The following is a 24449-nucleotide window of genomic DNA, read 5'->3' on the forward strand; positions in this document are numbered from 1 at the left end:
TTGTTGAAGATGGGTGCTAGTTCTTTGCTGATCTTCAGGAGTCTTTTGGTAAGGCTTGGTGGGGATAAGGGTTAGATGGAGCCATCAAGTGAATAGTTCTCATGGTAGCAGCAATTTTGCCAGTTGTGACAGAAGGCCACAAGTGTAGAGTTTGTTGATCGTCTGTGATAGGAAGGTGAGTTACGACGGTGACGGTGTCCGGTTGAATGTCGAAGTTGCTCTATATGAAGGGGATTTTGTTGCAGAAGAATTCCAAGAGCTTGTTGCAAATGCCTTGAGAGGAAGCACGTTGTAGGAGGTTGAAGGAGGCGTGGTGAAATCTTTGATGATGGTGAAGATTTCCTTGCTGCTGTTAATGCTGGCGTTGATGCGATCTGCCACAGCTATGCACTTGGTGTTTCATATTTGCTGGTGGTAGCGTCTTAAGGCTGATCCGAAGATGTTTTTAACGATGGTGTCTTGATTTGTTCTCTATATGCACTCCAGTTGCTGATGCATGCAGTGGTATTTATCGGCCGGAAATTCTCTTTGTACCAGATGGCCTGAGATCTGGCTCTTGATGTTGGGATGCACATGAGGGGAGCAAGGGTGTCGATGCATGCAGTGATCCAGATGTTAAGATTTTTGGTAACTTTATTCAAGTCAAAGGTGTATATGACCAGGGCCTGGAAAGGGCAGAAGCCCTCTCCTCTTCTGAGATTCTTTTCCAGCTGTGGCAAATGATTTTGGTGGTAGTAGGTCTGTGACGCAGAGGGTTGGGTGTGCTGAAATTAATGATGGCCTGGTGTTTCCAGGTCATAGTTGCTGGCTTGATTACTGTGATGTTGATGATGGAGGAGAATCTCAGGTTCAAGAGGAGTCCGGCAGTGTGGGTGGGTTTGGTACCACACATTACTATGGAATGACAGGCCATACCATACCATACCATACCATACCATACCATACCATACCATACCATACCATACCATACTATGTAGAGACAGGCCATACCATACCATACCATATTATACTGTAGTGTTCCATACCATACAATACCATAAAAGACCATAGAATACTATACCATACAATGACATACATTACCATACCATAACATACCACACTATACAATGACAGGGTCTACAATACCATGCCATTATCATGTTTGCTATACCAAGAAATACAGTAACAGACCAAACCATACTATTCTCTACAATGACAAGCCATACCAGAGCATAGTATAACATAGCATAGCATGCCATACCATACGACAGGCCATACCATACCATACCATATCATGACAGATCATACTATACCATGCAATGACAGTCCATACCATACTGTACCATACGTACCATACTATACCGTAACATAACGTACTATACCCTACCATACCATAACATACTATACCATACAATATTCTTACAGCAAGTAGCTGACCGTACTGTACTATACATTGACAAACCTTACCACACTATACCATACATTACCACACCATACCATACAATGCCAGGCCATACCACAGTTTTGCATAACATACCATACCATACTAGACAATGATGGGTAACACCATACCATTCCATACCATACCACACCACACTGTACCGTACTGGACCATACCATAATATAATATAATATACAATGCCAGGCCATACCAAAGTATTGCATAAAATAGCATAGCATAGGATACCATACTATACAATGACAGGTCATAACATACCATGAAATACAATGACAGACCATACCAAAGTATTGCAAAACATACTTTACAATGACAGGTGATACTATACCATACCACTTCATAATGTACAATGCCAAGCCATGTAATACAATTCTTATCTATAGCAGTACCACCATTTCTTACCAAACATAATATACCATTACATACTATACAATGAGAGACTCAAAATTTGATACTATACCATACTATACAATGACAGGGCATACAGTACCATAATATACAATGACCGGTCATACCATAACACAGAATACCGTGACAGGCCATACCACACCATACCATACCACACCATACCATACCACACCATACCATACATTATTGTACCATACCATACTATACTACACTGGCCATTCCAAAGCAGCGCATAGCATAGAATATCATAACTCACCATACAATAGCATACCATACCATACAGTTATATACCATATCATACTGTACCATACCATGACAGGCCATGATATACCATACTATAGAATGACAGGCCACACCATACCATACCATACCATACCATACAACGACAGGCCATACCAAAGTACTGCATACCATACTGTACTTTACAATGACAGGTAATACCATGCCATACCATGCCATACAATACCATACGATACAATATAATTCAATAAGATACCATATCGTGGCATAGCATTGCGTAGTAAACCCCACCCTACCATACCATACAATGAAAGGCCATACCAGAGCATGACAAAGCATAGTATAGCACAGCATACCATACCATATGATACATTACAGTCCTGTACCATACAATGATATACCATACCATACCATACCATTCCATGGCAGGCCATATGAAAGTATAGCATAGCATACCATACAATACCATACCATATTATACAGTGATGTACAATACCATACCATACTACACTATACCATAAAATGACAGGCCATGACAAAGTATAGTATAGCATAAAATACCATACCATGCAGTACCACACCATACCATACAATAATATTCCATATCATACCATACCATACAAAGACAGGCCGTAATGTACCCCACCATAAAATGACAGGCCATACCAAAGTATAGCATACCATACCATACCATACCATACCATTCTATACTGTACATTGACAGGTAATACTATACCATGCCATACCATACCAAACCCTACCATTCCGTACCGTACCATACCATACCATACCATGACAGGTCATACCAAATGATAGCAAAGCATAGCATAGCATACCATACCATACACTAATATACCATACCATACATACCATACCATACCATACTGAACCATACCATATCATATCATACTATCTGTTAGATCTGACAGCCTTAGGGTGGTCATCCCCCAACTTTTTGCCTACCTCCCTCCATTTTTCTGACCCTGTTTTTACTGGTTTTAGGTCTCTGCACACTTTACCACTGCTGATCAGTGCTAAAGTGTATGTGCTCTCTCCCCTAAACATGGTAACATTGGTTACTACCCAATTGGCATATTTAATTTACTTGTAAGACCCTAGTAAAGTGCCCACGGTCTGTAAATTAAATGCTACAGGTGGGCCTGCAGCACCGGTTGTGCCACCCACATAAGTAGCCCTTAACCATGTTTCAGGCCTGCCATTGCAAGGCCTGTGTGTGCAGTTTCATGCCACTTTGACTTAGCATTTAAAACTACTTGCCAAGCCTCAAACTCCCCTGTCTTCTACATATAAGTTACCACTAAGGTAGGCCCAAGGTAACCCACAGGGCAGGGTACTATGTAAGTAAAAGCCAGGATATGTACCTATGTGTTTTACATGTCCTAGTAGGGGAGACTCACAAATTTGTCTCCCACTACTGTGAGGCCTGCTCCTCTCATAGGCCAGCATTAGAACTGCCCTTTTATACTTTTAAGTGGTAAATTCTGATCTGAAAGGAGTAGCGCTGTCATGGTCAGTATGGCCAGAATGGTAATAGAAAATCCTGCTCACTAGTAAAGTTGGACTTAATATTACATTTTAGAAATACCACTTTTCTCTGCACTTGCTGCCATTGGTGCCTTATAGGCTTGCTCTAGTCCATGTCCGGTTTACACTGGTTAACAGCTCCCCTTGTGCATTCCACCCAGACAGCCACAAACACAGGCACTCAGTCACATCTGCATTCATCTGCATACTGAATGGGTCTCCATGCGTAGGAAGTGTGAAGGGGCTCTCTCTTACACTTCAAAGGCTAGTTACCTGCTCTCAGACAAAGGACTGATAACCCTCCACAGGCAGTCAGGACTGGGCTGACAGGGGAACTTGTGCACTTCAAAACCACTCTTTGAAGTTTCCCCCACAAAGGACTGCCTGGCTGCCCAAAGGACTCAACTGGACTGCTTTGCTGAGAAGGCCTGCTTCCCTGCTGGTTGCCCTGTTGCCTGCGGGCCTCTGACTCTGCTGGAAGGACTCTGCCTTCCCAACAAGTGCTCTCCAAGGGCTTGAATTCAGCTGTCCTCCCGATCTGAAGTCTCAGGGCCACAAAAACTTCACACCAGAAAAGAAAATCCCAGTGTATCGGAAATTCGATACAACACCTGCAGAAATCGACGCAGTGCCCGCCTCGCGGCTGAAAATTTGCCTACCGGATCGACGCAGCACCTGCTCCTTCTTACCAGCGCGCCAAGGATTTTCAATGCATCGTCCCTGGATGTCAAAATATCTCCACATCGCAGTGTGTAACCAAGGTTGCAGTCCTGGACATCGATGACTCACCTTGGAGCGTGGAAAGAAACAACGCATCGTCAGTGCTGCACCGGAAAATCTGATGGAGTGCCTTATTTTTCAGTGCATCTTCTTCTCTGCGGCCCCCGTGAGTCTTTGTTTTTTACGCATCCCAGGTACTGTGTGTCACAAGGATACAACCACTGATTCTTAAGGATTGAGACTCTTTTAAACCTGTCGTTTTGATCTTATTTTATTCAGATAAGCCTTATCTATTTTCCTAAATGGTTTGGAGTACTTTTGTGGTGTTTTCACTGTGTTACTGGTTAAGTTATAGCCGGGTTAACTTGGAAAGCAATACTTTACATATTGCTTTCCAAGTTAACCCGGCCTGCTCTGTGCCAAGCTAACAGAGGGTGAGCACAGGATCATTTTGATTGTGTTGTGACTTACTCTGACAAGGATTGTGGTCCACACTTGGACAAGGGTGTATACCCCTGCCAACTAGAGACCCAATTCCTAACACTATCTCAGGTCCATACTATACAATGACAGGCAATAACATACCATAGCATACTATACAATGACAGCCTATAGCATAGCATACCATACCATAACATACCATCCATGCCATGCCATACCATACCATGCCATAACATACCATACCATGCCATTCCATCCTATACCATACAAACTATGAAATGACAGGGCATACCATACCACTAAACGGCAGCACATACCAAACAAAGGCAGGCCACACCATACCATACCAGGCCCATAATGAAAGGTCATAACATACTACACCACACTATTCAGTGATATACCTTACCATACTGTATATTAAAGTGACAGGCCCTACCCTACCTTGCTATCTCATGTCATACTATACCATACAATATCAGATCAGACTATACTATAACATACAATGACAAGCCATACTATACCTTACTGTTCCATACCATACTTTGCCATGCCATACTGTATGCAGTACATACCATGCCATACTGTACCGTACCTTACGATACCATGCCATACCACACCATACCATGATTTACCGTATTGTACAGTAGCAGATTGTACCATACAATACTTTACCATGAAATTACATACCATGCCATAAAAGGACAAGCTATACCGTACCATACCATACCTCAGCATGTGGCTCCATACCATAACATACTGTATTTGTATACTATACAATTACAAGCCCCACCATTCTATACCATACTATACAATGAGACATAATTAAGTGACAGAGGTGTGTGTGGCCCCACTTTCTGAACCTTTCTGAGACCCTGGGGACCCCACCTCCTGACCGATTTGTAAATTAAGAAGAGGGGTCACATGGTCCCCATCCTCAAGCCAATACTGGCTCCAGGGACACCACTCCTCAGGCTGAATCTTAAATTTAAAGGGTAGTGGGGCATGTTTGCTTACCCTCCATGTTAGCCATTGCATTGCCCTGGGTACGCTATCCCCTGTGGCTGGCTACATTGCTTTGTTCTGGAGACCTTAACTTCTAGTAGACTGTTTTTGCCTCCCCATGAGAGCACAGGCAGGGAATTGCTATCTACTTCCACCTGTGGGAGGAGAAACTGCTTTTGCCAGGTGGTAGCACCTACTTTTCCCCACCTTTCTCGTGGGCAGGAAAACACAGCTTTGATCCCACCTGGCGGTAGCAAAAGAGAGGATGCTTCTATGGAGTGGGAGAAATGAAATACCGTACCATACCATACCATACCATACCATACTATAAAATGAAAGGGCATAGCATACACTACTATACAATGGTAGGCCATACCATAGTATAGCATGCAATAGTATAGAGTCCCATACCAAAGCTGCTCTTGGGGGGTGGGAGCATTGCTGGCTCCTGTTGAACCCTTGGTGGATGTAGGTAGGGGAGACAGTGGGGCTTCAGGGGCCTTGGGGCTCCTCCTGCTGTGCTCATCCTTTAATATACTGTGGGGTGCGCCAGTAGGACACAGAGGCACTCCACTAAATTTTTTAAAAAAAGATGTCGGCCACTGCGGTAGCAGGGAGCTGATGGGTCAGTGGGGCCCTTGGGCTCCCCCTACATCCTTCAACAAAATATTGGTGTGTGGTGCCCTATGTGGGCACCAGGGCACCCCCGTTTATTAAAAAAAATATTTTAAAAAAATTATGCTGGCTCCAGCGTGGCCCATGGGCCACTTGTAAAGAGCTGGTAGGGCCAAGGGGCCACTGGAGCTCCCCCGTGGGCCACAACAAAATACAAAGATGTGGGGCACCCAAAAAAACTAACAAAAAAACATAAAGAGGAATAATAAATGACTGGTAGGAGTCGCTCATTTATTATTCACTGCTCAAGGATAAAGCACCTCATAATGCCCTGTGAGGGCATCTTATTTGCATTTTTTAGATTCTCATGGTGCCCCTAGAAGGAGTAGAGGCACAACCAAGCATTTTTTAAATGTTGCTGGGGCTATGGGGAGTACTGCAACTTATCAGCAACATTAAAAACATTAAGCCTCCTGGGTCATTAAGGCCCATATTTATACTTTTTGACGCACAACTGCGCCAACGCAGTTGTGCATCCAAAATTTTAACGCCGGCTAACGCCATTCCAAAGCGCCATGCGGGCGCCTTATTTATTGAATGACGTTAGCCGGCGCAGCTAACTGATGTGCGTGAAAAAAAATTACTCACACCAGGCAGCGCCGGCGTAGGGGAAAATGGAGCTTGGGCGTCAAAAAATGGGGCAAGTCAGGTCTGAGGCAAAATTTTGGCCTCAACCCGATTTGTGCCATTTTCTTTTACGCCCAACCCCCATTGAAATGACTCCTGTCTTAGCAAAGACAGAAGTCATGCCCCCTTGCCCAATGGCCATGCCCAGGGGACTTATGTCCCCTGGGCATGGTCATTGGGCATAGTGGCATTTAGGGGGGCACAAATCAGGCCCCCATATGCCACAAAAAAAATACGAAAAAAATACTTACCTGAACTTACCTTAACATCCCTGGGCTGGGTCCCTCCATCCTTGGGTGTCCTCCTGGGGTGGGCAAGGGTGGCAGGGGGTGTCCCTGGGGGCATGGGAGGGCACCTCTGGGCTCCTTATGAGCCCACAGGTCCCTTAACGCCTGCCCTGACCTAGGCGTTAAAAAACAGCGCCCATCAGGCTGGGCGCCGTTTTTTAAGGCCTGCCCCCTCCTGTGCGTCAAAATGACGTCACAGTATAAATAAGGCGCACAGGCCTTAAAGTCATTTTTTGGAAGGGAACACCTACCTTGCATATAATTAACGCAAGGCTGGCTCCCCCTTCTAAAAAATGACGCACATGGTGGAACTTTGACGCCCGCGGGGTCGGACGTCAAGGTATAAATATGGGGCAGTGTTTGCGCCGATTGTGCGTCAAAAAGTTTGACGCACATTCGGCGCAAAGAGAGTATAAATATGCCCCTAAATCCATAACCCCAGGAGAGCATACCATATTTTTTAAAGCACTCTAAGCTTGAGTAGTATGCTCTTCAGCTGGAGAGCAGGGTCCCCTTGTAGTTTGTTCTGTGGCTGCACTGTGTAGCTTGAAAAATGTAAAAGAAGACTCAGTGGCATGTTGATTTTTTAAAATAAAACTTTAGTGTACACTTATGACAATCACTTTCATTAAACTTTTCACTATGTGAACTCATTAAAATGACACCCTTTATATTGTAACATCACATAGTCACCCATGTGCACCCGGTGGCAGCCCCTGTCCCAACCTCCCAACCCCCTATCAGGGGATATTTGTGCAGGGTACTCAACCCCACACTGGGCCGGGCTGAAAGTCAACCCCACACTGAGCACAACCAGAGGCTGACCGTGGATTGAGGGGGATGTTTAATGGAGCACCTCGCAACAGGTATAGGGTTAGTGTTCCGTTTGTTAATTAAATATAACTTTATGTTAAAAAAACAAAGGTTAAGATGAAGTTATATTTATGTATGTAATTATATCTTACTTTGCCATTGTCATGCACTGCTAATTACTTTACATATTACGACACTCATAACATGATCTATGGCATCATTGATAACATCACTCCACCACTGAAATTACATCATTGATGACAAAAAAGTGCAAGGCCGGGGGCTTGAGTTATAGTTTCTTTAGGGCACTGTGTATTGTTACTTGGTGATTTTCAGTGGTTTTGTTAATTTAAAAGAGTATGTCTTAACTGACATTTTCAACTAACTATCACCTCTCTTTGACCTTTAGTTTTTTATCTATCTATCTATTTATCTATCTATCTATCTATCTATCTATCTATCTATCTATCTATCTATCTATCTATCTATCTATCTATCTATCTAAATAATATATGATATACTCAATAAAATACCCCAGACCTTATATTACAAAGAGCTTGTAAATCACTTCAGAGGAACAAGACAGAGTGAAAAACATGCAATTGTATCTTAACTCTAAGCCTAAACCTCCAGACTGTCTGCTCTGGAGTGCAGCTTATAACACGTAACTTAGGCCCTCATTCCAAACCTGGCGGTCTCTGACCGCCAGGGCGGAGGGCAGCGGAAGCACCGCCAACAGGCTGGCGGTGCTTCCCGGGCTATTCTGACCGCGGCGGTAAAGCTGCGGTCAGAAAAGGGGAACCGGCGGTTTCCCGCTGGGTTTCCCGCCGTTTCCCCGCCGGTTTCCCGCCGGGTTTCCCGCCGGTTTTCCCGCCGGTTTTCCCCTGGCCCAGGGAATCCTCCATGGCGGCGCTGCTTGCAGCGCCGCCATGGGGATTTCGACCCCCTTCCCGCCAGCCTGTTTCTGGCGGTTTTCACCACCAGAACCAGGCTGGCGGGAAGGGGTGTCATGGGGCCCCTGGGGGCCCCTGCACTGCCCATGCCGCTGGCATGGGCAGTGCAGGGGCCCCCTAACAGGGCCCCACATAGATTTTCACTGTCTGCTTAGCAGACAGTGAAAATTGTGACAGGTGCCACTGCACCCGTCACACCCCTGCAACTCCGCTGGCTCCATTCGGAGCCGGCTTCCTCGTTGCAGGGGCTTTCCCGCTGGGCCGGCGGGCGGCCTTTTGGCGGTCGCCCGCCGGCCCAGCGGGAAAGCCAGAATGTCATCCGCGGTCTCCTGACCGCGGAGCGGCCATTCGGCGGTAACCGCATGGCGGGTGGCGACCGCCGCCCGCCGCGATCAGAATGACCGCCTTAGTCTCAAAATCAAATGATAAACATATAGGAACAATACTGTCTGACCAAATCTTCTGAAAAATCTCAATTTAATCAATGCATGGATCACTACATATTCTAGAGTTACAGTACAAATCAATAGCAAGAACAACTGCGCAATCGAAATAGCATACATTTAGCTTCAGCAAAGAACTGACATCAACTGTTGTCAATAATTAGCAAACACCGTCTGTGAGTCTCTCAGCTAGTCTCCTAGCTAACCTTCTGATTAGAAGAGCATGTTTGGGCTTCATGCAAAACAATTTAGTCAACACAAATTTGGAAAACATCTAGCTATGGCTCTATCAAATTAGCGGTTGGGCCCTCAAAACAAAAGCAAATTACATTGAGAACAATAACATTTCATTATACCTTGCCTCAGTACGGATCAGCAAACTGCGACAGTCTTCATCAACTGACATCTGTTTGGTCAGCACCAGCATCGTGACTTAGCCATAAAGTTCAAGATAGAAATGTCTCAGGAACAGGAATATTCAAAATGGCACTTTTCAGTAAAAGATTTAGGAAAAAGTGAGCTCTGTCCTCTCAGTGCAGTCAGGCTAAGTTCAAATGTCCCAGAACTTCTTCCCAAGTTGCTATTGGTCAAATCTAAGATATAACTAAACTGTCTTTCACATGTCGATGATTGGCTCCTCTTCTCCTGTTCTCGTCGCCGGGCTCGTCAGGTAACAATAACCTTCTACTCCAGTAAGTGCATCCATTATTAGCTCCTGGGAACATCGCTTTCACACACAATAAACTCTACATTGTAACAATAGCTAATACAGCGTATTCTAGCAAGCAGTTTCTCATGGGAAAGAAAATCAGTTACTAGCATTTGGTCAACACAGAGGAAAATTACAAATCTATTTCACTACGCATCCATTTTGTGTGAATCATTTAAGCAGTGCAACTTAAAAATGAGGCTTGTGCCACTAGGCCCAAGACCTTGCTAACTTAAGGCCTGTGATTAATAAAGCAAATACATAATACATGATCATTAATATAACATACTACTACATTATTCTGAACATGATCATAACATTTTTTATTTATAAGCAATTAATAAGGACACTTCGTGATTACTGACGGTCACTCCAGTAAGCACATTTTCAAATTTGTGTATTATTTTCTATAGTAAGTCATTTTCTATGCAGATTCAACATCCAGATTACATGAATATTTTATTAGTCAAATTCAGCGTTAACACTAGCCACCCTACAGCAACCATCCAGACACAAGACCTCTTTCCAGAGTAAACACAGGATATATAACCTCAGCATTTTGAAATCGTAAGGGCATGGAAATCATTCTTCCTATGAATTTTGGTGGATTGGACAGCATATTCAGAGGTTTACAGGAAGGGATTCTGTGAGCCCTTTTGATCTCAAATTGCTTCTTGAAAATGATGGCAAATGTTTTAGGTATCAAGTTTCCAAGAATTCTGCACATGAGTTGGCGTCATGCTCTGCATCCTCTGGCAAGCTGACAATTCTCAGGTTACCCCTGTGATTTTGATCTACTAGCTCAATTACTTCCCTGGACAACATATTGGTTTTGTGTGCAAACACACTGGATTTTTTCTTTGAGATGATTGATTTTGTTCACCTCTTCCATTATCCTACTGCCATATCTTTATAGTCCTGTATGTTGTTTTGCATTACATCAGTGTTAACGTTTGTATCTTGAGCCAAATTGTGGAGTGCCTCTAGTCATTGCAGTATGAGGACCATGTTTGTGCACAGCCTGATTTTGGCCTCACTGGTGACTCAGTAAGTGACGGTTCTGCCTTTGATCAGTTCAAGCTCAATTTAAACTCTTTTATATCTGTTGCATCTTTGCCCTCCTTAGCCTTTGATTCACTCATTGTTAGTCAGCAGGAATGGATGGGCCAGAGAGAAGTAGGATATCTATAGCGATAAGGGGAAGTGTTACTGCTTGTAGGGTGCAATTTGCAAGGCACAGTTTAAACGGTATAGCATATTTGGTGCAGCTAGAATGACACAGCTTTTATGGGAGAGCATGTATAATAAAGCTCAGAACCAATAAAATTTACCTGTGTGCCTCCGACCTGCTGATTTGGGTGTACGTGGAGGTGTGTTATTTTGTACCTAGAACATAACACACTGATTTTCCCTCCTGTGAATATCCCTCATCAGCAAAGAAGGATGCATGTTGGTGCATTGAGGCATAAATCAGCACAGCATTGAGTTGCCACAGAGAGGATGATCAGCATGTCAACTCCATGTGTACAGGGCTGTTGAAATGTATGATAAAGTAACAAGGCAGGCAGTTGTGCAGCATGACCCCCTGGCTTGGTATCAGCAGCAATAAAGGGGGACTTCATAGAAATTCCACCCATGGTGGAAGATTGCAATCCTGTAAATCATGCATGAAGCGCAACCAGCAACACATTTTAAAACTCTTGGGAGGTGCGGGGGAGGTTGGCACTAAATAATGGGCTCAATCTCACTTAGTGCTGCTGATCACCAGCCTCATCTAACCCTCACGCCATCTATGCACGTAACTTGCTTATGGGCATGGAACTGATGACCTGCAAAGTAGACACAACATCACTCGGTACCACCGATCATCAACCTTGTCTTCCTCTCAATCTGCCTCTGCTGGTAATTCATTTGCAAGTGGGATCCTGATGCCTTACTTGTGTGAGTGTCAATGTTCAGATCAGGGCTGCACAGCACATTGCTGGTTTTGGCAGGGACAGGAGTCCATCTTGTGCTACTCAGATATTAGAACTTGGAGGCCTCCCTCTGGGCAAGCTCCTCTTTTCGTACCTGATACTTGTCCTGAAATCAGCAAAATCAATGCCAGGACTCTGACATTGTTTTATCAGTGTTGTCCGGACATCATTGTCCTTATTTGCCTCATATATAACTCCAATAAGGGTAGATAAGGCACTGAGCTGCAAACTCAGTCTGCCACCATGCTCAGACCTTAGACACGGCCCCTCATTTGATTAGTCTTAATGGTGAAGGAGGCCCGGGCCAAGGACAAGATGTTCCACCAGTACTGTGGAATGTCTTACTGTACAAATTCCAGGTGTTTAAGTAACATGCTGTTAAGCTCAGGGATGCTCATTCAAGATGTAGGATCTGTCCATTCATCTTCTAGAGAAGATTATGACACATCCCTAGAGGAGTGGTTGAAGCTTCTGAAAGATGAAAAAGATCAGTGTACCATTACTGGTGAGCCAAGGCAGAGGCTACAATGATTAGCTGGCAAGGTTTTCTGTTGGCTTTGCTGAGAAGCCTCAGCACAAAGGGAAGTTGTACAAAAGATTAGGCAAATTTATTGAATCATTGTATCGAAAATGCTTCTCCTCTTGATTACAGATGCTTCTGTTGGCTAGCGAACTATCATCATTTTCTCTTTTATGTTGTCAAAGATATGACTAGCGTCAAATAATTCTCCAGCTAAAATACCACGGGTGGCAGATTTCTATCCAATTCCCACTCATGTGAGATGCTTTTGGTAATCCTGAAGGCATCTGCCTATGTGTTGATGACTCCTGAGAGATAGTCTGCTCTCAGCAAGATCACATCCTTTATCCATCAATCCCTTGCTCAAAGTAGTTGCCCTTGTTCCAAAAAGGAGGAAAATGTATGCCATCTTGTTTGCTGGTAATGTACACTGTTGTGCTTTATGTATTCCAGAGAACTGATACATTTTCCAACATTGGAAGAAAACAGACTGTAATACTTTTCAAACTTCTCTGAGTTCCAAGACATTTATTGTGATGGCCAATCTCCTACCAATGTCCCCTTCATCAGATTCCTTTCCTGAAGTGCACCCACCCTTCCTTCAGTGTATCTGAGGTCAGGACAAAGTGAGTAATCTGAGACTGAAAGTGAAAACCATGCATTATATTGTTGTTTTCAAACCACCATGTTAGACCAGTTTTGATTTTGTTCAGCATTTGAATTTTATCATCAAAGAATCCGGTCACTCTGAGCCACTACGAATCCAGTTCCTTCGGAAGAGGATGCATACTTGGTGTGCAGTATTGAATTAGCAGAATGCTAAATTACATCATGCCCAGTGATGATCTGAACAGATTAGCTGATGTTGTTTTCAGCTTTTGGATCTGTCTAGTGAGAGACTGAAGATGCAAAATTGTCTTTTCTGATCAGAAAGCTTCACCTACTTTGATTTTCAGGATGGCACCTAGGAAAAGAGTGGGTGTCTTTGATAATGGCTGGAATATCTTGAACAGTTTTATACACTCCTTTGTGGAAGTGTCTTCTGTGTGAAAGTTCTTTCCTTTAACCAGCCAGACATCGAATACAGTAAGACTTTGTCTTTGGACACCAAATGGCTAAACCTTGAACTGAATATGGTGCCCGAGTACCTAAGGTATTCAGGATACTTGGTGTGAATAGGTATTTAAAAGTGGGAATCCTGTAGTCATAGAGGATCCAAAAACTCTCCTTTTGAAATAACTACAATACTTTATGCGGGGTCACATCCAGAATGACAGCTTCCTTAGATATGTATTGAGCTGCTTTAGATCCAGACTGAGACATCCCTCTCCAAATGTCTTCCTTATCACGAAATAGCTATAGTAGGATCACATTCATTACTGGGACTTTGGGACAGGCTCCAGGGCCCTTTTGTGAAGTATAGAAGTACCTCTGCCTGCAAGATTTTCGAATGTTGGTGAGTAACCTACTGTGGTGGCACCCGCAGGGGCATCTGGATAAACTTGAGTGTAAGCCTGTATTTTACAAATCTAAGACCCATTTGTCAATTGTAATATATTGCTTTTGGGCATAGAAGGCAGAAACCTAGTGCCCACAGGTTCAGCAGCACGTGAGGTAACAGAGCCCAGCACAGGGTCACTGATGACATGAGGTATAATGAGGATGACATAAGGTATCCTGTATACAGCACATACAATGGAGCGGTGCCAGGATCTCCATTGCACAACATCACTCTAACGAAACATTCTCTATATGTAAATGTTTTCTGGCACTACGTCAATCTCTGATAGATTTATCTATTCCTGCTCATTATTGGCCCTCCCAAGTTTGGAATAATTTACAAAGGGAAGCCATTGATCTTCACCGAGCTAGCTGATCTTTGTACTTATATCTCAACTTCTCCCCCATCATAGATCATAACCTGAAAAGTGTCTATGACCAATTACCTCCTCCAGCGGTGTAATGTTGTTCACTTCTGCCATTTGTGCTGTGACTGAGGTCATCTTATATAATGCGATCTGCTTTTTAATGCTTGTACTTGTTACCACGTTAGCTTGTTTTGAGTGATTATGGTCACAGGTTTGTGCACTGAGATGAAAGTTGTGTGTTGATTCTTCTTACCCCACTGTTCTAATCTGCTGGGCCACAAACACTTGCATGCATTTCACTTAATATCCACAAGTCCTGGTCACATAATCTGCTTAGCTATTAGTGTTGTTCACCTCTCTCATAGACATCTGAGGGCTACCTAGATACTTTCCCATTCTCCTCGGGTCTGACTTTCCCATTGTCCTTTGAATTTGGTTCAAAAGGATTCCACCCTTTTCGTCAGCTGTCTGTATTTTTTTCCTGAAGAGGGATAGGACTCTGCATGCCCTTTCCATGCTGTTCAAATAAGTGATGACCATAACATCTGGCACAGATAGAGTGTTTTTTGTCCATAGGCATCTCAAGGGGGATTTCACTATATTCGTGAGCCATCAATTTACATTTGGCTGTCACTGAATATATGTTACAGTGTGGTAATTGTTGTTCTGTATCTTCTGTGCTGTTCTGAGGTGAGGGACGGAGATAAATGCTCCCGGCATGCCTGCTTGTGGCATCTCATGTAGCATAATAATGCTGGGTGGAGAGGTATGGGATCACTGCATTTCATGTTTTTTTGGGGGGTGAGTTTTGATTATGGGGCGTATTCTTGTTTCATTTGGTGGGTCATGATTCCCCTTTTACTTTTTCCCCTTTGCTCTTTCCTCTCCATCTTGCCCTCCCCACACTTACCTGCTAAAACAGTATGACTTTGCCTCAATTTGTATGTCTAGCATGTCAATATTTTATAGTAGCATATCACAGCTACAGGTGAAACCAATTATAGGGACATGAGACCCTGTGTTACACATAGAGGGTACAATCCCTCATATATGATGCTTCCACAAGATGGGGTGTCTCAAAGTGAGTGACTTGAGACCCTTTGCTGGCTTGGTTTTCCATGGAATCTGGCTGACTAAAATTGGTTAATCAATTATGATGATGGCTCAAACACTTAAGATGTCTCTCTTAATACCAAGGATTTGAATCCCTCCACCAAATGAAGGATAATTGCTGACTCCTGCAATAGACTGAGGAGGAATATCATTATGTTACAGAAAACACATCTTGCTCAAATGATTGTGCAAGGTTCTACTGCTCATGGGTTGTGGAGATAATTTGCACTCTGCTTTTACATAAGATAAATAGGGGACCTACAATCATATTTAAAATTCCAGAATTACTAAAGTATCTCACTCGCATGATAACCAGGGCTTTGGCTTATAGCCAAAGCCAAGAAAAATGACAAAGAACTCTATATTGTAAACATCTACACACCTACCAATAACACAGTAGAATTCTGTCAGGAGTTGGATAAGAAGGTGTCTGATTTGTCTGGTAGTCAGGAGGTGATCCTAGGAGGCAACTTTAATCTGCCTATGGACAGCACTCTGAACAGACTATCAATTACCTAGGTAGCAAATTGCATTCATAAGTAAAAAATAATCTGTGTGAATAACAACCTGATTGATATCTGCAGGATTTCACCTTTTACTCCAACCCACATTATTATTTCTCTTGAATTGATTACAAACTGGCGGGCAAACAACTAACTTGAAACCCTAAGACTGAGCCGATTCTGGTAGACGATCACGCATTTGTCACAATGGAAATAAAGTTAGATGGCTCTACACCACCACTCAAATAATGGAGGCTCAGTGATTATCTAACTAAGGACATAGTCTCACAAAACTAGATAATTGAAGCAATTAACCAATACCTAGATAACAATACATGCATAGAAACCTCTTCTGTGATCAGATGGGATACTCTGAAAGCGACTACCAGGGAAATCAGGATAAATCTTGAGGCAATAAAAAACAAAATTTGAAGAAACAATTAGTAACATTAGAATCTGATATAGAAAATTTATATAGAAGACTTTGGCATTCAAAAGGCTCAGGTGACTGGGAAAAGCTACAAAGTCTACAATATGAATATAACAAAATGTTGAGTAAGACACCCAAAAAATGGATGGATATCAATAAACCAGAAAAGATGTGCATCAGAAACAAAGCTGGGAAATTGTGGCAGACTATCTAATATATTTCTAGTGCAAATCTCTCATACATGCTATTAGGAGTGGGGTGGGAGAAAGTCTAACCTCAACACAAACTATCCTCAAATCTTTTCAGGACTTAAATTTTTTTTCAATTCCAATGAGCCTTTATTCTCCTTAGAAAGCTTGAAATATTGAGGCACCTTTAACCTCCCGAACATTGATCATGAGGATTGAACACATCTTGACACACCCATTTGGAGAGTGGAAAATTTGAATGGCATTGATAGCCTTATATTGTGGAAAGCCCCAGGTCCCTATGGCTAGTCTGGAAACCTTTATAAATTATTACCTGAGATGATTAAGGAACTGCTGGAAGCAGTTTTCTACCAGTTCGCAGAATATTGGACCATTTCAGGGTTAGCCATTGATGGCACAATTGTAGTTATCCTGAAAGAGGGGAAGGACCACCTGGATATTAAGAATGTGAGACCCATATCCCTAATAAACTTTGACTGCAAAATCTGTGCCAAGTACCTAGCTTTCAGATGGGAGAAGGTTATACATAAACTCATTCCCCCACTAAGACCTGATTCTTTAAAGGCAGATTCTCTGTAGACATCATCAGATTGTTCTGCTATGTGATTGACAATGCCAAAACCCTTAATTGTCCTATGGCTGCTCTGGCCCTGGATGCAGAGAAAGCCTTTGATAAGGTATCATTGACTTTCCTGTAGACTACTACACTTAAGTACAAGTTAGGTGAAGAATTCATCCATATGATTATGGCCCTATACTCAATTCCAGAGATGATAGTGAGGAAAGTGGACACTTATCCCAACCATTCAAGCTGTTTGAAGGCGCTCACCAGGACTGTCCATTGTCCCCACTTTCTACTTGTAATAAAACCCATGCTAGCCATCCCAGTCACCATGCAGCAGAGTGACACTCGAGGGCTTCAGGCTACTCTCCTAACGGAGAGAAAACTGAAGTTTTCCCCCTCAATGTACACTGCTCACCATGCATAATTGGCTACTCAGACCTGAAATGGCAGGCCTCCTCCCTTAAATACTTAGGCATTTGATTCAATTTTGACCTGAACGACTCATTGGCCATTAATGGAATAAACATATTGTCCAAGATTAAAGACTTGCTAGCCACATGGTCTCCCGTCACTTGGTGGGAAAAGGCATACACCATCAAAATGATGATGGTACCTCTTGCTAACTTTCTACTAAGTATGTTACCTATTTCACCCTGTCCGCTGTGCAGAAGAACGGGGACCAAACTCATCTCTGATTTCTTGTGAAAGGGCAAAAGGTATAGAATATCCTTGAACACACTCAAACTGAACATAAGTAAATAGGGCTTCAAACTCCCTGACTTCTTGAGATATGAAGACCCCTTTTTGGCTGGTAAAGTGACCTGGTGGTGCCCGCAAGAAAGTCAACAAGCTCTGTTGTGGCTACAGAACCCAGCTACTTCACGCCCTCCCCCTTTAGTGCTAGCCTAACTAAACATCATGTCTTGCACGTAGAATTGGAGCTCTTGATACTGTACATGTCCTATAACAGCTGGATAAAAAAAACACAATCAGATGTGTGGCTCCACACAAGTTTCTCTTTGGCACAATAAAAAAAATAAACTTCTGCAAAAGACAGTCTACTGGGAACACTGGGCAATGAATTGCATCAACTATGTGGGTGATTTGGGTTCACGGGATAATCTCTTACCCTTCTCCTCTCTGTGCACAACATTTCTGTTGGTGACATGGGATTCTACAACTTCCTCAAACCTAAAAGCGTCCTTAGGAAACTAAATCATCCACATTCACCAAACCTCAATGATTTATGAGGCAAATTCAGAAAGAATGACCACTCGCCTCACACAATTACAAACTTCTTGAACCCGCATAGTACTATCTAGTGAAACATTTAAAAAACAGATGGAACACACAACTCTACACAAGCTCACTCTTTTATGGACACAACATGGCAAAGATTTGGTGCACACCCTTCCTTGCCAAAATTACACCCGCTACATCACAATCTGTGGGTTGTTTCGGTTCCTTAGACAACATCTGTAAATATGATGAACCCCTTTGGGATAAAATACTAATCATGATTCGAGATGACCTGAATTTACACACTCAATTTACTTCCAGCAATTGCTCTGGGTCTTTTCGCTCACCCAGCCTCATCCAGGCTATCTACTCCTGACCTGCTACTTCTTGCCCTGTTATAAGTACTAAGGGCCAAGGTAATACTGATGGAATTGAAGTCAACCTCCAAGGTATCATTTGGAAGATGGTGGTCACTGCTTTCTTATATAGAAGTGTGGACAATATAATGTGTTTGAAATTCCATTCATTTCACAGCTCGAGGAAGCTGTGAGACAGCTTTGATACGCACCTGCAGAAACGTAAACCTCTGTGATCTTTGGTGGCACCTGTCACACGTGGGGCACATACATTACACTTCTCACTATTGTAACAATAACAACTATATGGGCTCCTCTAGGGTGGGTGTTTGAGTAATATAACTTGGGAACTCCTCGTTAGGACGTAAAGGCCTAGTGGTTCACTTTATGATACATGGACATTGTGAACTTCAGTACTACGCCAGAATCTACTTTTCTACCCCACGCCATCCCTTCCACCTTCTCTCTTATTTCACCTTATGTTTTTATTGTACTTTAGGGTACATTATGTGATGGTTATTACCATCTTGCAGTCATCCCCGGATTCCATATGTTTCATTACAATGTTACTAATTTCTTTGGTGGTATACAATGTACCTTGTAATAATAGCTATCCGAGACACATTACCGACGGTACCCCAGTCTCTAGATATGTCTTATAATTGCTCGCATGCATCCATTTTCTGTGTATACTTTGTGTGTTCCTGTTCACACGTCATCCAGCGTATGGCTCTACGGTAAAATTATATTGTTCTCTTTTTTTGTTTACTTGTTTATAAAAGTCAGGAAAATATCTTTTTGAAGAAAAAAGACGTATCAGGCTAAACTGAAAAGCTTTTGTGTGTGGTGTCAGGATAGTGGTCTGCATCTGATCTCCTCATAATCATATCAGATTTTGCCTTACCTTTTACAACTAGCACAGTCACATCCCAAAAACACCTACATCAAAGTCTACCTGGTGGCTATTTCAATATTCAAGTCACATCTCTTTAATTAAGAATAATAAAAAAAAATCTTCAGAGATGTGTTCAGGGCATTTTCACACAAAATGGCACCCGCTCTTATTGGAAGCCAAATACCATCCTTTGCCAACTGATGAAAGATCGTTTAAAACTTTTCCATAAAGCAAGCATCAAGTATGAATCATGGAAGACAGCCCTGCTATTATTGCTTATGTTTACTACTTGAGGCAGTGAATTTCAAACATTCACCATCAAACCACCTTTTAGGGGCTCCTGCAAGACACAGTGGAACAGATTTAAGAGCCCCTCGCGCCATCTAACGACACAATAGCATAATTGTTTTTACACTAATGTGGTGTTAGATGGGCAAAAACTCCACACCAGATTTACAAACTGTTGCAATGCATGCATTGCACCATTTTGTAACCCTTTGAGCTACATCATGCATGCCCCATGCATAATGTATGCAAATGGGGCCTTCCCTACTTGCGGGGCCGAAAAAATGGAGCAAAGAAATCTGAGAAAGTTCTTTGTGTTATTTTTGTAGGCACTTTGAACGCCTGCTCAGAGCAGGCGTTAAAAGAAGGCACACCATTATTCATAATGGGCGTCAATAGGTTTTGCAGGATTATTGTCAACATTTTTATGCTAATCCTGCAAATCTCTGGACTAGTGTAAAAAATGTTGATGCTAGTTCCCTAACTACTGCCATGGTGCGCCATATCTTAGATACAGCGCACACATGGCGGCGTTAAGAGGGCGCCAAGGGACGCAAGAAAAGTAGCGCTGCACTGGGTGCAGCACCACTTTTCTTAAATCTGGCCCAGTGTGTTTTGAGCATCAATCCAAAGTTTATACAAAAGATGCATAATGGCTTTCCCCTTAACGAACCACTTATACTCAAAGAGTTCTTTCAAAACATCCCTACGAGCTTGGAAAGAGTGCTGCACTCCTTGGGTGTCTGCAGTTGTTTAACATTCTACATAGGCCGTAGTAAATATCAGGTGCGTTCTTTGTAGTCCTCAGCCACCCACAAAGAGGGTGTTCGCTCTGAAAACTGAGCAGCTGCAGCTGGCTGCAGCCATTGCTTTGTGTCACTCAAACGCCGGATGTCCCATGTGATCTTGGTTGTCAACCCATCCCACAAAAGGCATTGCAGCTCAGCAGCACTTTATGTAGGAGTGCCTCTGTTGGACATCCGGGGATCAGCAACATGGAAGACTGCCACAATTTTACAAGACATTACTGTTTGACCACTGAAAATGAGGGACTCAGTTGTCAGCTAGGCATCTTTTTCATTATAGTATTTTTGCTTGCTGTGAATTTATTCATGAAGTCATGTCATCTATTCATCAAGTCATGGTACATTCTGTATGTTATGAGCTTTGATTATTTGCTGGCTACTGCTTGGCATTCTGATTCAAGCAATATAGATCCAATACTGCAGAAAAAATAAGTTGCTTAGCTTTAAGTACAGATCTCCTTGCTTGGCATCGTTCATAGATTTGTTTGCGACCCTCCCTGATTAGAGGGTCCACTTATGATTTGTTTTTCAATTATTGCTATAGAAATCTGAAGTATAAAAGGCTCCGGAGGAGTGGTGGAGCTCCGGGTACTCTGACCTCATTGGCTGGAGTTTGTGCCTTTTCTAATGAGGTGATTGTGCTAATAAAATGATATTGTTTCTTCTGTTTCTCAATACAAATCTTTATTACTGTAATTGCAAGTTACAGTGGGCTCCCAGTTTAATGACAGGGAATGATACAAGAAGGTGAATCTATGAAAGGTATCAAAGTTGGAGACTATACCTATAGGCAAAGAGACAAACTATATGCTCAGTGGTTTCAAAGGCATTACCTAAGACTCAATATAATTTGTCTCACATTTGCATGCTTCCACGCTTGATCAAAACAGAGAACTGGTATATAAAAAAACATCTCCTTAACCGGTGCTTCACATTTGAGGTCGGATTTGATTCAATGTGGTTTGTCTACCTAAAAATGTAAATCTTAAAACTCTACTCACTATTCCTTCTAGTGTAATATTGTTGAATATCCTTAGCAAACAAAACTTTCCCTTGTGTGCTTTCAGATAACCGTCAGTTTTATCACAGATTTGAGTTCTTGATCCTGCCACATACCTAAATCAAATCTTCTAGAGCAAATATCCAAGCATTGAAATGGAAGACCATTTATTATAAAAATCCCCAAGACTTTTTTATGGAATCACTGTTGTCCTCACTACATTTAGAAGGTAGAATCACAGCATCTGGCCTGTAAGAATAGATGGTGCAATAAAACTCAGTCCTAAACGAAGGTAGGCTTGAGGTGATGACAACTTTACTGACGAACAGTGCACCTAACAGTTGCGCGGATATGTCAAATCGTTCTACTTATCAAAACGTACTGCAGGGCTATATAATAGCGTAGAATGGATTTTTGCTCGGAAGGCAATCAAAACTCCCCCAGACGGTATATGCAATTAATATGTATTGCAATTGCCAGAACGCAACACTTTCTACTTATAAGTACTTGACACTCCCCTGAATAGCAACTACCAGAATGCATTTGGGAGAACTGAAGCGGAAATGCCAGCAATTTTCCTCTTTACCCTGTAAGGGTTATTTAGTCAAGTAGCATATAAATATCCTGTAGGTTTCAGGTAGGATTTATATTGTTCTTTAGGCAATACACAGGATAAACGTGTTCGGTGCAAGGATAATTAACTAAAAACAATGACTGCACTTTGAACTAGGTAATTATTTTGCTTCTCAAATCTAGATAGGTTGATTCCAGAGCACTGTTGAAGAACGTTTCACAAGTGTTGCCAGGCGTCATGTTTCAGTAATGGATGTCCATTGTCAACGCATTAGTGGTTAATGTGGGTTTGCTTGTATGCACATTGGAAGGTGACTAGTATTTGCTTTTTTCATATGATTATAACAACGTCGAATAAGAACCATAAAGAAGGGCTGAGTGGCTGTCTTGCTGTACCTCATGGTCTGGTGCTTGCCTATCTCTATATTGTAGTCCTAATTCATTTCTTCCTTTGGGTGGTGTGTGTAGGAACGGCCGTCTACCCTCTCAGGAAGTCAAGACCATTTTAAAAGCCTTCAGGATACCTTTGGCGGATGATCTTATGCGTACAATACTCTCCAGGTAAGTCACTGTGATGTGCAGTAAGTTCACTCTGATTTTTGCTGTTTTAGGGGAATGCATATCTGCCTTCTTCAGCACTTGCTGCCTGTTTATTATAGCAGCATTTTATACTTGCTTATTATAATATTGTTCTCATTATATCCTGGTAATTTTCATTCCGTGGTGAGATGTTTTTATGTAGCACACTTCTGCCAATGAGTGTACCCTTGTCACTTTTACTTGCTGTATATGACTGCAGGAGGGTCATCCGTAGGACTTTGGTTGCACAGACCATGCCCAATATAGTCAGATTGGTGCACTTCTGGGTGTTGGGTTATTTATACGGTTGCACCCCAGAAATTGGTCATTGCTTGCAAACTGCCAGCCAAACTTGTGCGAGGGGTTTGTAGGGCTTCTTCTGCAAAGTATATGACAGTAAGGGCCCTAATCTGTGCCTGCTGTTTTAATCTGCTTGTTTGAAGTCTTGAGGCCATTTCCTGGTGGGGTTTGTTAGCTTAGCTCAGAGCCGTGTGCCTAGTTTATTCTCTTGCAGTGCTTAAAACTCGATATTCCTCTTAGTTGGTGTATTATTTTTCAGGCAGTACAGCTCAGAAGCAGGGAGCAAGGGTTGCCTCTTTCTGTTTCTGACCTGTGCTGTCTGAAAATTAAACACTAAGGCCCATATTTATACTTTTTTTGCACTGCATTTGCGTCATTATTTGACGCAAAGCGGCACAAACTGAGAAAATATAATTGAATTTTCTAAGTTTGTGCCACTTTTGCATCAAAAAATGACACAAATGTGGTGCAAAAAAAGTATAAATATGGTCCTAACTCTGAAAAAGATCGGATTTAGGTCCATATGTACTAAACATTGTTTGCAAAATAGTGGTTGCAATTGACAATCAGTATTTTTGTGACCAGTAAGGTGTTTTGCAAACTGACCTATGGACCAGTAGGCCAGTTTCCAAAATACCGAATCATGTGATTCACTGCCATTGTGCCATGGTGGCCTGCTGGGGTCAGTTTACAGTTTTTTTTATTTTTTTATGCATCCCGTTTTTAGGGTTCCTCTGCACAGTGCTTGTGCTGTGCTTGTGAAATATATTATATTAAATATATCTTGAAAGGGGCTTACATCCCGCCCATGCTTTTAATTGGTTCCTGTGCTTGCCACTTACTTACTTTTCCTCCGTTTCTATTGGCTGTAGCATATTTCCTGCTTTTACCAAGGCTCGCTCCTCGTGTGTTTGCTCTTATCAGTGTCCCG

General features: G+C 42.5%; 1 protein-coding gene across 1 annotated transcript in view; it reads left to right on the top strand.

Moving 5' to 3' along the window:
• Positions 1–24449, top strand: part of EFHC2 (EF-hand domain containing 2) — a 234049-nt gene that overhangs the window by 190350 nt on the left and 19250 nt on the right. The window contains exon 13 of the mRNA XM_069204192.1: positions 23108–23200. Coding sequence (XP_069060293.1) covers positions 23108–23200 — 93 coding nt within the window. The remainder of the gene's footprint in view (positions 1–23107; positions 23201–24449) is intronic.

The sequence above is a fragment of the Pleurodeles waltl genome, chromosome 8 (genome assembly GCF_031143425.1).
Source record: "Pleurodeles waltl isolate 20211129_DDA chromosome 8, aPleWal1.hap1.20221129, whole genome shotgun sequence".
Taxonomy (NCBI): Eukaryota; Metazoa; Chordata; class Amphibia; order Caudata; family Salamandridae; genus Pleurodeles; species Pleurodeles waltl.